Here is an 18,680-nt window from a genome sequence, read left to right as displayed (position 1 = left end):
TAATATTGTAAAATTTCAAATCTTTACTTCTATTATTAATATTGTAAAATTTCAAATCTTTACTTCTATTATTAATATTATAAAATTTCAAATGAAAATTCAAAGTACCCTATGCAGGAGAGGGAAACAAACACCTAAATAAAGTTACATTTATTAACTGGAACAAATTCATCAGTAACAATTAATTTTTCCTATAAAATTCAATCAATTTTCGTCATAGCGTGACCTGGGGGGGGGGGGGAGGGGGGGGGCACTTGCTATATAATTAGTGGTAGGGATGAGTCACTGGAATAGGTCACTTTTCCATGCTCTATGATATATGAAAAGGGTGAGATATTCAGATGAAATATATCAATAGGTTGATATTATCACTTGCTTGATTATATCATAAGTATCTGAAACTAATCAGATGTTCGTATTTATTCTTGATGTGGTTAAACCACAGTCGTAAATGCATCAGTTATTTGTCAAACCAATTAAATTCTATTTATTCTGATGTGGTATTTCCACTGATGCCAGTGATAGATGCAATAAATACAACTATTTTTGACATTTGCACCTAATTATCATTCAAGGGTTTGTATACATAAAACATGTTAACAATTATTTAAAGAAATTCCATTGTGACAGCGTCCTTTTATACGAGGGAACGGCAATGACACTTTTTATCAGTTTTTAATTAATATTTAAACATGTTAAAATCAGTGAAGGTGTTACACTCTGGGGTGATATTACATTTATCTGACAATAGATGTAATACCATCTATGATCTGACCAAACGTCTTTGTATTGTATTTTGGAATTGAAATATCTTCATAATGAAATATGTAAAATGGGCAATTAGAAAAAAGTGTTTAAGATATGACGAATTTATTGGAAAAGAAGGTGATATTATTGCGACTATTTTGCTTCTTAACAAGAACGTGATGATGAGCGGTGAAAATATTGAAATATATCTATAGGTCTGTTTTTTGTTAATTAATATATGACAAGGTATATATTTTTGATTAACAAAATATATGAAAAGGGTGGGGTACTTGATGTCTCAGCTGCTCACCCCTACCAAAAAAAGTTTGAAGTGTGTGTTTCAATTTTTTTTCAATTTTTATATTTTTTGTGTCAAAAGTAAATATTTTGTCAAAATTTTATGAAAATTGATCCAATTCAATGAATTCTAGTCAAGGTGTTTGTTACCAACTAAATATAAAAAAAAATAGTTACAGAGTTATACACAGGACACAGCAGATTCATTTATTTTTGTTCAAGCCAATTTTCATGGATTGAGGTAAACAAATTTTACAGGATAACTGACTTCAAGATTTTAATGAAATCTGCATTCACAAGCCTTTTGAAAATGAGATCTTTTTTTAACATTTAAATTCATAATTAGACTTTACTATGAAAATCTACAAAAATTGATAACCACAAAAATATACTGAATCAGGTGATATTTTCTGTGCATAGATACCATTTCCAAAGTTAGAGCTTTAATCAGTTTACACACCTTATTTGATATTCTATCCAGTTGATTGTTCTGTGATGTTATTTCACTTCCCATATCAATGGCCATGTTTCTAAGATTACCCAGCATGCCACTGACTTCAGTTAAGTTATTTTCCATTTCTTCCTCTCTAGCATCATTTGTTATTCTAAAAAGAGAAGAAATTACCCATAGTTCAAAACATTAAATGAATAATGTACTTTGGTAATTGTAAAATAGTATGTATGTAATGTTTTTTCATGTGCCTTCCTTGTATGTGGTATTTTGTAATATGAAATTTTTGCACCTGTCCCAAGTCAGGAGTCTGTGATTTTTGTTGGTCTTGTATGTTTTTTAATTTTGAATCATTTATGTTTTGGAGTTTGGTGTAACGTCAATTTTCATTAAACTAGTAAACATTTTGTATAGGGGCTAGCTGTAGCACTTTGTTGAAAGTCCATTAGTTGCCTTCGGCTTACTTTTTTCTGCTCTTTGGTCAGGTTTTCGTCTCTATGACAATTTCACAATTTCCATGCTAGAGTTTATAATAACTGTGTGCAACTAATGATAGTTATAACAATTTCTTATGAAAATCTTACTTGGTGATAAATCCTCCTTGTGGTCCAGCCCCATTTCTTTCATCAACCATAACTCTTGGTCCATCTGTGTTCACTTTGCCATCTTCAGATGCTTTCCATGTTTTATCATAAGCTCCTCCTTTCTCAAAGTTCTTCATTCTGTTGAAAAATAAAAGAAGGATTACTGCTTCTGTATTTGAATCAAACAATTTTCAGTCCATTAAGAATTGTGGAGAAAAAAATCTGTAATTCAGTACCAGTAGTAAAAAAAAGAAGATGTGGTACGATTGCCAATGAGACAACTATCCACCAGCATCAAAATCATGTAGATGTAAGCAACTCAAGGTAACTGAGGTTACCAGACAGCCTTCAACAATAAGCAAAATACTAGTAGACACATAGAGTGAGTTAAGCATACTCTAGATCAGTATGCAGGCATACAGACATAAGAAATTCCATTTATTTTCTCAATTAAAAGTTCTACATACATCAGATTTGTATGCAGGTATAAATGCATGAGAAATGTTGAATTTTTAGCTAGATGAAATTTCAACAATTCCATAAGCTGGAAAAGAGACCTGACAAATGCAAGTAAGAGAAAAAATAAATTGAATTATTAGCATACTCTTCACCGAAAAATCTGAAATGAAAAGGTATGCTATTTTAGATATGTGTTGAAAAATGAAATAAAAGCATTATTACTTGGTATTTTTCCCCGATTGGTGAAATGGTTCATTCTTGCATCCTGTGAAATATGCTTTTTAACACGAAATATGACTATCCGGCCAAAACATGAAGCTTTTTCACACATAAAGGAGAACTTCTAATTTGAGATGAGAACATATTCCAGTTGAAATATTATTTGATCAAAGGTCAGTTGAATAAAGCTACAAAGTGTGGTACACTTTATACGTTTTCTTTAATCAAGGCACTATCCAGTCAAAATGAAGATTAACTATATTTGTAGATATACCGTTTCCATGGCAACACACATAACCCACAACATTTTTCCATTCCTTCCAGATTTTTCTCTGCATCTTTCATGTCCTGATTAATCTGGTCCATACCTTCTTCAATCCTATCAAGTTGTTCTAAAGAAAATATACAATAAAGGCATAATACTGACTGATATAATGATCATGTGACTTATAAAGACCGGCAACTCTTTCCAAAAAAAATTTTAAGATTAAAGTTGGTCTCAAGTTATACTGAAATGTGTCAGATTAACCAGTATTTTCACTCTTCAGAATTTTGTGAAAGAGCCCCTGGCGCACAAGGAATATTTTAAAGTTGAAATATTTATTTAAATTTTTTAAATTAAAATGTCTACAGAACCATTTATATGGCAGTAACAGATTCAGGGGGCTGATATTTTTCTTATTGTCATAAAAATTAAGGTGGAGGTACTTGTAGTTACACATGACATCAATAAATATAAAGTAGTGTATGCCTTTATCACTTCTTCTATCAAATTATTTGTATTTTCACATTAAACTAACCTACAACTTATTGTTAGACATATTAAATGTTTCATAATCTTTTAGGCATTATCAATACTTTTTGTTTGATTTCATATTCATGTCTTAATGCTGATCAATGTATATAGAATATAATTGCATATAATTATAAGATAACAACAACCAATTTATCAATCATTTTAATTATATTTTTTTCCTAAAAATATTTTTCATATTTTGTAAGTTGTGAAATTGCCAGACTTGTATTTATCTAAGCTACATTATAGTGTTCTCATACATGCCTCTTTAATGTCTAATTGATTTTCAACTGACAAAATGATACATTTAATTGCTATGGCAGTCAGAAACAGCAATAGTGTCTTTTTCGCTTCTAGAACTTATCAACTATTATGTACTTGCTGCAATTTCAGTAGTGGATAAACCAAATAAGTTTTATTGAATATATATATCAATATATATGCTATCTGACTATTGGGTATGGGCTTTGTTCATTGTTGAAGGTTGTACTGTGACCCATAATTGTAAATTTCTGTGTCATTTCAAGTCTCTTGTAGAGAGTTGTCTCATTGGCAATCATATCACGTCTTCTTAAATTTCTCGAGTTTAGTCTTATGCAATAAATGACTGACAAGAAAATCACTTTAAAATGTTGAATGCATTAACAATCCTAAATGAGATTGCACCTGCTTAATATTGATACAAACAAAGCAAACAATTAATCCCATTTTCCTGAAAATTCAGTGACAGATGATAGTCAGACAAAAATGTTCATTGGGCTCGGTATTGTTAAGAAAAAACAACTTGTACATTTTTTTAAATTGATTTGGAGAAAACTACATGTTTAAAATTGTTTGCTGACACAGAAATATATGATATTATAAGGCCAAATAAAAATATATATGTGGTTCCAGTGACCCTACCTTCCCTACTTTTTCGTCTTGAAATTAGCCTACCCTAAAGATTTTATTGTCATTTTTCATTAAGCACTGTTAAAGTCAGAATGATGCTCCCATAGACTCAATGTAAAAAAAAAACATAAAATAAAAAAAAATCCCTACCTACCTTAACCTACCCTACTTTTTTTCAGATGTATCTGGAACCACACATACTATTTTATTTGGCCTGATGTTAACATCATAGTACATTGCAAATGAAATGGATAGATGGACTAACAGACAGATGGACAGACCAGAAAACAGAATGCCCCACATCCGACTTTTGTAGGGCAGGCATAATTTTCATAATGATTTTGCAATATATATAAATTCTCAACCACAAATCTTAAAAATGTTCTAAATGTATATTTCTATTTGTAAATGACATTCAATATAATAGCATGAATAAAATGACCTTACCATCTTGTGCATCCAACATAAAAATAAAATGACCTTACCCCCTTGTTGGTCCAACATAACAATGGTTTTAATTCCTACATCTTGGGACTGAAATAAGGGTAAAAATAAAAGAAAATATAACCATGCAACAACATAAATATAACCAAAACAATCCTTCTCTAGAATTTATTTTTATATGTATTGAAATTTTATAAAAAAAAATCGTAAGGGTTCCACGGAACCCAGTGTCTCACCTACTTTTGCTGTTAATCGCAGACTCAACAAAAATGAGGAAAAATATCAATAAAAATTTCCCTCTCGATACTGTCTTTTGATTGAAAGAAGCTTCCAAGTTTGGTAAAAAATCCAGGATAGTTTATGAATCTAATAAATGTTTTATAAACTTTAACTGCAGACTGTATGTAAGTCCATTTATAAGTAAAATAAGGAAAAAATGGAATTTTATTTTTACAAAATTTACTTCTGGATACTTTCTTATGATCATAAACAAGCTTCTGTCCAAGTTTGGTAGAAATTCAGTATAGTTTAAGAAAGTTATTAAAATTTCAAAAACTTTAACCACAGAGTGATATTTGTGGACGCCGCCGACGCCGATGACGACGTCGGAATGTAGGATCGCTTAGTCTCGCTTTTTCGACTAAAGATGAAGGCTCGACAAAAATGAAATATTCCGCAAAGTAATGCTTAGACTTAATTTTCTTTTTTTCTTCAAATTTATAAATATTCTGAACTTCAAACAGAAAAAAAGAAACAAAATCTGTGATTTCAATTTGAATGGGAATTATACTATTTTTGTCATGTCCTGCACAGAATTTTTTATCATTGCAAAATTTAAATTAAATCTTCAGTGATTGTAATTGACTTTGTCTGCCAGTGTCAAGTCGGCAATTTGCAAAAATTCAGAGTAAACTAAGTTTTAAATATTGAATGCAATATAAAGTATAAAGATTTACTGGAAAAAAGTTATAAAAAGAAGAATTGTTTTGGCTATGTTCAATTAAGTATATAAAGTGCTAACAATAATAAACACAAGGCTGAAGCACATTGAAACCTTACAGTATTTTAAAAAGTTTTATACTTAAAAAAATCTATGTACTGTAACATACAATTAATGTTCACATCTTTCAATTAATCTGTTCAATACTGGTTTTATCTACTGTTCTACAAAGTCTGTAAGTTTTCAATGTACATCTTTCTGCCATAAAATTAAATTGGTTTGGTACTAAAGCCATCCCTCTATCCTAATAAAGGGAGGTTGTAAAATTGGATTGAGAATCAATAAAACTAAACTAGGCTGCCAGTGTAAAGAAAAAACCTTTAAATTCAAACTAATTATTTTTATAGAAATCCTATAAAATTGATTCTACATTATTTCAAATTAGGAGAAATTAAACCAGATGTGCCATTTACACAGCAACCTAACAACAACAAAAAAAAAACAACAAAAAACCAAAAACATCAAGAAACAAAAATCTAGTCTTCAGCAAAGAAATATTTCTTTATCTGATTTGTTTCTTCTGGCTGATGGCTTGAGTCAAATAAAACAAACACTGAAACTCTAGCAAAATTCTAGTGCAAAACTTAATAAAAACAAAAATCAATTTAGTACCCCAAAATGTTTAACCGATTTTATATATAACTAAGGGGTTTGGACACCATTTAAAACATCTTTCAAAATGATAATTATTTTCAGATCATCTACAGCGCTTAAATATTTGGTTAAGAATAAAAATATATTTAGAAAAAGTGCATTTTTCATGTTGACTAAAATTACTCATTACAACAAAAACAACCTTTGGTAGTACTGCACAGAAGTCTACTTAGTGAAATCTAAAACAACATAACAACAAAAACAACCACTAATTTAGTCTAGTAATATAAAATATGTTTCTTGAGGCCACACTAAAATATATTTTGTTCTTTAGACATCTTAGACACTTAAATATTTCCTCTTGTTTTCCTTTTGTCTTTAGATTGTAAATTTTTTCATCAAATATAAACATTTTAAACAAGATCTCAAAATTTATGTTTTTTCCTTGTCATATTTTGGTCTTTTCATTTAGCATTATATTATAAAATTGAAAATGTTGCTCAGAAGCCTCTTTTTCAGTTGAAAAAAACATGCAAAACAAGGAAGAACAAACGAAAAGGGTTCTACTTTTTATAATGAGAACAGCAAGTCAGGTATATATTCTTCAGTAGTTAATCACAGGAGAGATATTACATAGCCTCTTTTTGAATCTTAAAACAGAGAAAAAAAAATTTCTCATTTAAGTAACTTGGCTAAGATGAGGAATGACCAAAATGGAGAAAAAAAATGTTGATAAAAAAATATCTGGACTGCAGAAAAACCACATTTGATTTTACTAGACCTTATACTTAACTCCAAAAAATAATAAAAAAATATATATCCTTCTTTTTCATTACTTGTATGTTACAAGAAAACTTCAACTGAATCCTCTATTTCTACTCAGAATTCAATAAAATTCAATTTCTATCTTTTTGTATAAACCGAAGGACAAAAAACCTTTTCCAATAAATATATAAAGTCTGAGCTCTGTCGCACCAATACCAAAAGCACAAATAAACAGCCATATTCGCTCATATACAAATCTTCCCTAAAACAGCTAATAGAATTTCAGGAAAGACACTATCTAAAGCTTTTGGACACACTAAATGATACAACATTTAGCTACATTTGTGTTGGCTTTTATATGAGGGTTACAATACCACATCAAAAGGAGATATTACCCATCATGCCTCTTACCTCCTTGTTCATCCAACATAACTAATGTTGTTATCCCTGCCTCCTTACTCTATTATTGATTGGTTGTAATAAAAAATTACTACCATGTAATATAACCTTAAATATGGGGTTTAGATTTACTACAAGATTGTAATAAAATGAGAAGTTCACATATTGTCGACTTTAGCGAACCCCACTTGTAATTCAAAGTACCGGTATTGGGAACAGGAAGAAGGTTTCTCGCAGACCCAGAAAAGCACCCACACAGTTTAACTTATCACTGTCAAGATGCTGAATAAATGTGACGAAGTACTGGAGAAATGTGTATGAAAAGTAAAAGTTTCAGCACACAGGAATGACAGATCCTAAAATTGCTCACACATTTCTAGTTATCAAAGTCAAGCTTCTGTCGGTGACCAAAGTTGAAGTTAATCTGTTCAATAGAAGATTGGGATGAATTTTTTTTTCGACAAACAGATGGACAGACAATATGACATCATTATAGCCCAGGGTAAAAAAAACTGAGATAATAATATTACCATCTTGTAGTAAAACTTAGAACAAGGTGGGCTCCGACTTAATTACTAGAAGACCAACTGACTGATTATGTCTACTAGATTCTAACTCAATACATTTAATTGTAATAAAGTAATAAAACATAAAAGACAATGTAATAATAAGTGTTAAGTCATAGTGGTTGTGTAAAATAAAAAGTTTTCATGTTGTGCATCATGCTCGTTCTTACCTCCCTGTTCATCTAAGTTTACTAATACCGTAATCCCTGCTTCCTTACTCTAAAGTAATCACGTAATTATTCATACAAATTTTACACCATAAACCATTTCTAAGATAATTTTTTTTTTCTCTCAGTTTAATTCAACTACTAAAAATTTTTTTTAAAAGTATGATTTTGAAATCAATGTGGCTTCAGTAAAAGAATTTGGCTCAGGCAAATTTAGTCCAGGCAATTTTACTTAAATGCACTTGAATTCCCAAGTTAAATAAAATTCATGCCTGAAATTGTATATATCTTTAGAATAGAATTGACCAATTGGTAGAAAATTGTTGAACATATGAATGGTTTATGCTGTAATGTTATAAACTGTGATATCATGTGTATATATTAAGTTTTTACATGGGGTTTGCTCTCTAATGACTGTTTCAAATATATTGCCTCTTTTATTGAACATAATTGTATCTGATTTTACTTTTCATTTAAAATTTTTAAAGAAAAGTATGAAACCATGTACGCTCTGTCAAGTGTCCAAGACTGGAAAAGTTTCTATATACATTGTATATCTGAAATTTTCATACAGATATTTTATGATTTAACAAGATGTGAATAATTATCAGAACAGAAATTTTATTTTCAGAGCCTTGCCCATATAAATCTTTAAATACACATATACAATCATACACTAAATTATGAAATCTGCAACATTCTTGTTTTATAATGCAGGCAAAAAATAGACAACAACTAATTAATCAGTCAAAAGTGTATCATGATTCGTCAAGATAACTGTGAGTACTAAATGCTTAAAAATGTCCAAGATGACCAGTGTATTAAATGTAAATATAATTCCACAAGATAACACATGAAAATAATTTTTCATACTTCGAAGACGACAAGTGGAAAAATATTTACCTTTCTACGGATACCAGTGAAACAGAATGCTTTTAAAAAATCTGATTTTGTTGTGCCATGCTTTAATCTTACCTGCTTGATCATCAATGTTTACTAGTATTGTTATCGCCTGTTCCTTACTCTAGTGATAATTTTCAATGAGAAACATGCCACTAGACGTTAAGCAAGCAACAATCAATCAATCAATGAGAAACACCAATTTGTTATCTCCCTTAGACAAAGATTATCTAGGGGACACAATTCAAATTATCCCCCTTTGATCTTAGAGCAAAGAGCAGTAACTGATTATCTCTCCTAGGTTATTTGGTTCAAGGTATATAACTGGCTTTGTCTTCCAGTTTAATCTCAATGTAATCATTGTCAAAGCCTGTAAGCAAGGCATTAATAGTTGTCTTTTTAATGTTTTTCCTTAATGTTTCTGCTTTATTTTTTAGGGATTTGCAGCAATGTTTCATGGAACAAGTTCTAATGGCATGAGTTTCTTTTCGTTCATTGTTAAAGATCTGAGTAATCCTTTGTAAGATCAGTAGGATGTTGTAGGTTTATTCGATTGGTTCATCCGATGTTTTAAGGGCATACGATATACCGGTAGTAGCAGGGGAGCTATTAAAGCATCAACATTTAATGCATTGTTTACTGTGATGTTGATTAATATTGCAGAGAAAACACACTGACATTTCTTTTCTAATCAGATGCAAAGCTAAGCAGACATGGGTTAGACATGCTGTTTATGGAAACTTGTGAAATAAGCTGCAGGCCAATAAAGTCTGGTTATATTTCTATCATCAAAAAGATCTAATAAATGACAGTGATTTGTTAAAAGTTGTGATGTATCAGGTAAAGTCTGCACTACAATGATGTTGCATTAAGAATATACAAATGTACTGGGAACTTATTTAGCACAGAGGGAAAATGTGATTTCATGCATTATAAATTGTAGGTTTACTACTTTAAGCTTAAAAATAAGAAGGTTGAAACCGTTTTTAGTCTTTGGCTATTTGATGGTGGATCAAAGCAAGATCTCTTCTGTGTCTTATGCCCTAAAGTTGTTTTTACTAAGTCTGGTATTGTTTGCAATCCTTTTAAAAATAAAATTTTGTGCCAGTACTAAGTTAGGTTATCTACCTAAGTATTTGTTCACCTTTACTGGTTTGTCAAAAGAGAGCCGTGGTGTAGTGGTTAGTGCATCGGACTACTAACACAAAGGTGCCTGGTTTGATTCCAGTTCGGGATGAAAATTTCAGGAACCCAATTTTCGGCTCTCCCTTGACACCATTTGCGAGTATGGTCTTAAGGAAACGGTGATATTCAGTCGGAAGGGGACGATAAATGGCTTACCCGTGTTAAGAGAGAGCCATATCTCTTGCACGTTAAATACACCCTTGTAGATTTCGAAAAAGAGTAGGCTAATGCCGCTACAAGGCAGCACTCGCACCCCCAAAGTGGAAACGGATTAATATAAGTTGCAAAACTTGTTTCCTAATCCACTATGAATAAATATGTTTAAACTAAACTGGTTTGTCTATGTTTTCCTTTTTGAATAAACTTGATGTTGGCATCATTCTGCAGCTTTTTTTTAATTCTAATTATCAAGTTTTTTTTTTTATATATATATCAGCATATTATAATAACAAGATTTTGTAACAGAAAGTAACATAACAGTCTGCACCAAAATATTTTCCAACTACTAGTCCAAAGACCAATATTCCATCTTATGTGTCAGAAAAAAAATATTTGTAAATTCTTACTAATCCGCATAAATTTTAACTAGTTTGTGGCATTGGACTAGTGGCTAATGGTGCAAACTGACATGTTAATTTTCAAATTAGTAATGTTTAAACTTTATCATTAACAGTTATAGTTTACTTAAGATTTGAAATATTTTGTTGCTTATATGTACAAATCCAAAATATTTCTAACATACCTCTTCACACATCTGCAGCATACGCCGGGTACTATCCAATGACTGAAAAATACATATAACATTTATTTTCTTATTGCGAACCCTATGATAGTTTTCCATAGATTCACCTGCAAGTTACCTGTCGATTTAAACTTTTGGCAGTTCTATTGTCCCATCTAACAAATACAACAGGTATTGTTCTCTGTATAGTTTATTCACTGGGACCTTTAAATTTCTTCCAAGAGAAATATATCACTCATTGATTAATTTACCTGAACAAAAAATTGAACTGTCAATGATGAAAAAATACTTATACCAATACTAAGTAAGGACTCATAAAACTGCATGTGTTGTATTTATTCAATACAAATAACTCATTTTTAATGTGTTTAATATTAATACTGATTCAAAAATTAAAAGTTGATTTCTGATCAAATATTCAATATTTTTGTGTGTTTGATAAATAAAAATTTGAATATTATTATTTTTAAATTAACTAGGTCTTCATAAACATAAGTCTATAAATAAACAACAACAAAAACATGCAAATTCATTGGAAAATACTAAAAAATGTGTCTGAAATAAACTTTTTATTATTAAACCAGATTTTATATTGAACAGATTGAAAATATATTAATGATATATTGAATAAATACAATATTGCATACAGTTTATGTGAGTTTATAGAAGTATTTCAGTAAAAAAGGAGATAATTTTTTGGTCAGGTAAATTAATCAATGAGTGATATATTTCTCCTAGAAGAAATTTAAAGGTCCCAGTGAATAAACTATACAGAGAACAATACCTGTTGTATTTGTTAGATGGGACAATAGAACTTACAAAAGTTTAAATGGACAGGTAACTTGCTGGTGAATCTATGGAAAACTATCATAGGGTTCGCTATAATTGAAAACTTTTTTTTACAGACAATAAAATAACACATATTCAGTCATATTAAGTGTAGAAACAAGGAGAACAGCTTTTCATTCCTGTTCCTAAGCTTCCTCAATTAAGGAAGCCTAAATCAAGGGAAGATTATATAAAAAAGACACAAAAAAAATATTCAATTTCACAAAACAATCCTAAGCATTATGCATGAATAAGTAAAATTCAACTCATAATTCATTTTTAACCAACATGCATTTCAAAAATACACCTTTTCAGCAGTCTGCATCAAAAACACAATTTCATTTATATATTTGGACTGTCTGAGTGCTACTTTCATCTTACTCTATGACTGCTCTGACAGCGGTTTCTAAGTTCATAGCCAAAGCAAGTCATCAAAAAAAGACCCTCAGAGCTATTTCAGACTGCTTACTTCAGCACCATATTTTCAACTGGCAAAAGTTACCAGATTGGTAGATTTGTTATTCTGCAGAACTTTGGACGTGATTATTCAAGAAAACAGAAGCCCAAATGATAGAATGTAACCATTAGAGGACAGCATGATCTTGTTTCAGTATATTTTAATCATTTCATAGAAAGATGAGCATGAGGTCATATATTTCCTTGCATTACTAATACCTGAGTTCAAGTATGAATCTAAGTTCCATATTGATTATATGTTTTGTTTACGGATGATTACTTGATTAAATGACTTTATCGTGTAGGATTAGTTGATTTCAAGAGAATTGTTTTATTCAAAATCAAAATATACATATGTTTTTATATTGAAAACACCCAATTAATTTTTCATTATAACTATAGCTGCATATATCAATTAATTTTATTGGAATTGGTAATATTTACTTGTACCAATAGATGTATATACTAAGCATTAATACTGGAATTGCTCAAGTGGAACTTTTGTTAATCCAAGACTTATTTATTGTAATCAAACTCGTTTAAATTGCAGTTCTATATATCTTACTAAACATCTCTTGACAAAGTTTAAATATGACTGGTTTAATAAAAAATTGATAAAATATAAACATTCTATGCTGCAGATGACTCATTTGGTAAGGCCCTATAGCTTATTTCCATTTCCATAAAAAGACAAGGCCATTTCAATTATATAGTTTTGAATAGAAAGAAAACAACAGCCGTGCATTTATCAATATGGAAATTGGTGCTTTAAGGTATTACACAACGTAACCAATGAGTTTGTTATCTGGAGAGTCTATCAATTAATTTCATCTAGAATTCAATAATTTTAGCCAAAAAACATATTCCAGTACTGGAGTACTAATTGTCTACTGACAATTCATTCTAACATGCTTAGACAAACTTTTTCTTTTGTCAATGTTTATAGATATCCATGGAAACAATTCTTTTTTTTTATTTACATTCAAGAGCAATAAAACATTTAATGGCAAAGCACCATCACTAATTATTTATGAATACACCATGTTCATTTGGCAGAAATGTTTGAACTCGGTATAATTTAAATAATCGTACTATTTGTTATAAGCACCACTATTGTGATCAATCACCATATCGCTACTAGGACATATTCCCCCAAAGACCCCTAAATCAAATATCTATTATAATGTGTATTATATCTCCTCAGCAAATTAAGCGGTAAAAAAGCTAAATATAAATAATTGATATATAATTCTACTGATGTGAGTGGAATCCCTGAAGCAGAAGTTTTGTCATGGAAGACTTTTGTGAATTTAAATATTTTATATAAAAGGATGTTATATAATTTATGTTCCCTATTGGAATTTTAAAACAAGAATTTAAATATTGGTAACTTTGAACTTTGTGATTAACATGTAATTGTTATCATTGACATCTTTGACAATTGTTTTTATTAACATGCTCGTATTTCACTATTTGAAAATTTTTACTGTTGATTCATCTATTTTTCATGAGTATTTATCAATTGTCGTGGATTGAGAAACAATGGTAATTGTTTGTTTTGCCAAAGTCTGCATTCAAAACTATAGCAAATCTGTACTTCGTTTCGTTGAACATTAAAATATTAAAATCCTTTATTTTCTATTAAAGCCTAAGGTCTTCCTATTTGTAGTAATTTTTAAGAAAAATTTAAATGATTAATTTGTAAAGAACTTCTGCACTTATCATTACCCTGTAATTTTCTCATAGGAGTATTGCTGAGTATAAATCTTCATAGCAATAACTCACATAATCATAAATGATCATAAAACAGATATACAGCTTAGAATAGAAATCTTCAGCTAATGCTTTGCATGTCATAAGATCTTTATTCTAGAAGCAGACGACTTTTAATATATAATTAATAATGATTCTTCACTTGAGTGTACCAATGTCAGGATGAAGATATATATAAAGATGTCTAATGCATGGTTCAGATAGATGAAAGTATGACCGAGTTTTAGGGTGACCCCAATATAAGAGATATTTTTAAAGCAGGAAATAAAGCTGAATTATTAAAGCTCTTAATCATGTTTATTGTAACATAAAATGAGATTTTCTAAAAGCAGTAATTAAAGCTGAATTTCATGATAATCTCAAATTCAACATAAAAAATAATTGTTCTAAAAAAGATGGTCATGAAAGCCAGAAGTAAAGCTGGATTTGAGGGAAATCTCAATGTTATAATCAGCTCTTTATAATAAAAAGGTCTGAAAAACTGATGTACGTAAATGTGAATTAAAGGGAGATTCAAATTTTACAATTTTTTTTTTTTGAAAAAAGACCCATGTCAAGTTGAATTTCAGGTTAATCCCAATGCTACAAAAAAATATAGGCCCTGACAGGCCATCAAGGTAAAGCAGAATTTCTAGCCCCAGCACCATAAAAGTTTTATTTTCTGAGAAAAAAAATATTCTTAGAATGAATAGCTAAGAATGAGAACATTTTTCTCAGACATCAAAAATTGTTCTCAACTGGATGATCCAAATGTTTAAAAAACAATAAAGGATCTGAAAGGCAAAAGTAAAGCTGAATTTCAATATGTTAAAATACAAATGCATCAGAAATAAAAAAAGTTCTAAAGGAGGAGGAGAAGACCTTATTGACAGTGTGCGATCCTAAATTATTTATCAAGAAGAATGTGTTCCCAGTACACGGATGCCCCACCTGCACTATCATTTTCTATGTTCAGTGGACCGTGAAAATGGGGTAAAATCTCTAATGTGGCATTAAAATTAGAAAGATCATATCATAAAGAACATGTGTACTAAGCTTCAAGTTGATTGGACCTCAACTTCTTCAAAAACTACCTCGACCAAAAACTTTAACCTGAAGCAGGACTGACAGACGAAGGACGAACAGACGGACAAACGAACGAAAAGGACGCAGAGACAAGAAAACATAATGCCCATAAATGAGGCATAAAAATAAAAATGGAAGTTTCTGGAAGAAGGAAATAAAGCCAAATTTCAGGGAAATCCCAGAGTTACCATATAACTAAAAATTTTAGAATCTAAAAGACGGAAGCAAAGCCGAATTACTCAGTACAAGGTAATTCAAATATTATCATAAACCTGATAACAGAACAGCTCATGCTATTCCTTATTAAGTAAATGTTCAGACTTTGCAAGTCTAATGTATAATCAACTTCATTACAAGGATCTCTAAGGACAACTTTATTGGATCATCTAAAGAGATATCAATGTAAATGTTCAATAATTACATGTAGATCATTACTTCTAATGAAAGGTTTTCTCACTAGGGTTTATTAAATAAACTAGTTCAGATGGTACATTTATTGGTTATCTTGTCCTATTTATTTGTCATATGCCAAGCTTCCCTCCTTAACGGATATCATTATGGGTACAGTTGTACTTGCTTGTATTTCAGATATACATGTAGTATTGAATTTAGGTGTCTTTTGGTGACATGGTATATTGCATTGTCCAACAGCCAATATTTTATGCCCATTTGGGACAATTGATGAGAGGGATAACTTAGTTCAGAAGTACTAATTTAATGTTGAAAGGGTATGGCCTGCCTTGAAATGGGGAGGTGGGTAGGGGTATTACAAAAAACAATTTCTGCACTCATAACATTCAAATTAAAAACTTTATTGGATTGAGTTTGATTTTCACCTGTTGCTAAGCATGTTCATTTCCGTGCCTTTGCAGCAGGAAAATTTATTTCACTTTTGCACATTACTTTTTTCCCCTGGCTTTGCTAAAGGAAAATTTAATTTCAATTGACTGATACATCAGTTTCCTGCATTTTGTGTTGAATAATATTAATCTTAATCCTGTCTTATGCCAGGACTACGGTTATATATTTTCAGCTCTTTCCAGGACAGGATATTAATTTGAAAAATCCTCCTGGTCCCCCACCCCTCCCCCAAAAAAGAAGAATCAATTGGTTATCTCCCTACCACTTTTATTTTTACATTGCAATAAAAAAAAATGTCACAGGAATGCAGAAAGGAAACAATTTTCACTGATTGTAGCCCTTCAGTGTTAAATTTAAACTTTTGTAGCCCTTCAGGTGAGTGCTAAATTTAAACTTTATCTTTGAAAAAGTTATATTAAAACAAAATATTTACTTGGAATGCAGCATTATCAAGGACTTCCTGAGTAATCACTCCGTTTTCTCCTTCTGTCGCCACATCTGGAACTTCCGTAGCATCCGAGTGATTGACATTATTCATAACTTTTTTTTCTCAAAAGATCACTTTCTCAAATAATCTAGTCATTAAAAAATACAATAAATTTTTCCTGATTTTTTTAACGCAGAAACTATAAATTCATAGTCAATATCCTATGATAAAGATGATACTCTTCAGTAATCAAGACACAAGATCCTATGAATCCAATAAAATTAAATCCATCAAATATTTAAATTAAAAAACCTATCTTATCCTAGCTTCTTCTTTTAGGAATTTTCTGTCAAATCAAATTGATAAATATCAACAGAATAAAAAGATTCATAATCACATCATCTTTTAAACGCCAAAAACACTGCATGTCATATTTTAACCATCACATATTAGTAACACTTTAACCACTCCTTTCAACATGAAAGTGCGTCTTCTCTATTATCAAACATGAGTCTGAACACTAAACATAGACTCTCTACAGGTTTGATACATTAGGTATTGCCATTATATACGTGATCCACTAGAGCCGATACTAACTATTATACACATCTACACTGAAGAATTGACTATTATATAACTATTCCGATATGCCATTGATCTCCATATTGATTTTGACAGAATTTTGTTTTTGATAATATTTAAAGCTGCTTCTCCCTGAGACGTGTATTGATTGATTGGAATCAGACAAGGAAAACCGTCATGTAGCTGTGAGCATCTATTGTCAACGGAATCCAAACTTATATTCAATTAAAACTGTATGCCACGAAGACTTAATGTTTCCAACAGTAAAAACCTATGTAAAACTGATTACAACTAAATATGTTCGTCACATATCACAAAACCGAAAGGAAATGCTGTCAAAAACAGTAAATCATTGTAAAACTTCACTGCGTAAAATTCATTCAAAACATATTTGACGTCAGACAAAACTGTCAATTTTTTATATCGTAACTGGAAAATACAGAGTGAGAGAGTAATATCATATTCAACATTCAGACGCACTTTCTTAATTGCTACTGACAAGGAAAACAATGCAATTTCTGTTTAACAAACAATTTTATTCAGACTTCAAAAATTAATTTGCCAATGCGAGCTTAATAATTTTTTCTTCTTCTATAAACGTACTATCAATCAAAGAGGCAAAGATTATTATTCAGTAATTCAATATTCATTTTAAGGTTTATAAAATGAAGAGTCGTTTGAAATGTTTTAGAATTTCCTATATAATAACAGGAGATGCTATTTAAGATGTCAAGCAAAGGTCAATAAATTAGTATCTTAGTCCAGTGTTCTTCCCAGGGCAATATTTTTGCCATGCATGTTGCCAACTGATAACATTTTATGACAGAATTTTTATAAATGTGTTGCTAAAAATTTATGGCTGCTTTGCTTTTGACCATGCTTATAAAAAAGGCTGTTAGTTTTCTCAATTGAAGAAATTCATATTTTTTCATGTCAGGGCCTTTTATAGCCGACCATATGGTATTGGTTTTTCTCATTGTTGAAGGCACCTCATTTGAACTTTGATGGATAGTTGTTGTCTCATTGGCAATAATACCTCATCTCCTTATTTTTATATCATATTTTTTTTAAACCTAAACAATTGGCCATACAGACTTGTGTGAGGCTCATTTTTAAAGATATGGGCTATTGAGCCTTTTGTTTAACTATAGACTTTCTTTGGATGAAGTATTTTTTTTTTACAAATCTGCGATATTGAGCCTGTCAAACTATAGACTAAGGTTGAAAAAAATATTTTTAATACAGATCAGAGCTATTGGATTTGTTTTTTAACTATATACTGGCTTAGTCTCAAACCTTATTTTTATAAATCTGGGCTAGTTGGCCTAAACTATAGACTAGCTATGAAATCTTCAAAATGTTTTTTAAGAGATCTGAGACATTGTGCATGTTGTAAAGCTATAGACAGGCTAAGGCTCATAAGTGTTTGTTCAGATGAGGGTTATAAGGCCTGTTGTTGAACTTAAGAATGGCTACAGGTTC

At 30.5% G+C, this 18,680-nt stretch overlaps 1 protein-coding gene across 8 annotated transcripts in view; it reads right to left on the bottom strand.

Annotated features, from left to right (window-relative positions):
• The window catches only part of LOC143068919 (synaptosomal-associated protein 25-like), a 40,156-nt gene that overhangs the window by 5,120 nt on the left and 16,356 nt on the right, over positions 1-18,680 (bottom strand). For 2 of the 8 annotated variants that reach the window (XM_076243295.1, XM_076243294.1), the window contains exons 1-6: positions 16,623-17,043; positions 11,207-11,248; positions 7,659-7,707; positions 3,032-3,149; positions 2,080-2,217; positions 1,505-1,649 (exon numbers count right to left, since the gene is read on the bottom strand). In XM_076243295.1, the coding sequence (XP_076099410.1) occupies positions 1,505-1,649; positions 2,080-2,217; positions 3,032-3,149; positions 7,659-7,707; positions 11,207-11,248; positions 16,623-16,727 (597 nt within the window). In that variant the 5' untranslated portion in view covers positions 16,728-17,043. Of the gene's footprint in view, positions 1-1,504; positions 1,650-2,079; positions 2,218-3,031; positions 3,150-4,929; positions 4,979-7,658; positions 7,708-8,382; positions 8,432-11,206; positions 11,249-16,622; positions 17,044-18,680 lie in introns of those variants that run through there. The other 6 variants (XM_076243292.1, XM_076243291.1, XM_076243293.1 and 3 more) reach the window with 5 other exon arrangements.

Source organism: Mytilus galloprovincialis, chromosome 3 (assembly GCF_965363235.1).
Source record: "Mytilus galloprovincialis chromosome 3, xbMytGall1.hap1.1, whole genome shotgun sequence".
Taxonomy (NCBI): Eukaryota; Metazoa; Mollusca; class Bivalvia; order Mytilida; family Mytilidae; genus Mytilus; species Mytilus galloprovincialis.
The sequence above is the reverse complement of the archived record's forward strand: the minus strand, read 5'-3'. Positions and strand labels throughout refer to the sequence as shown.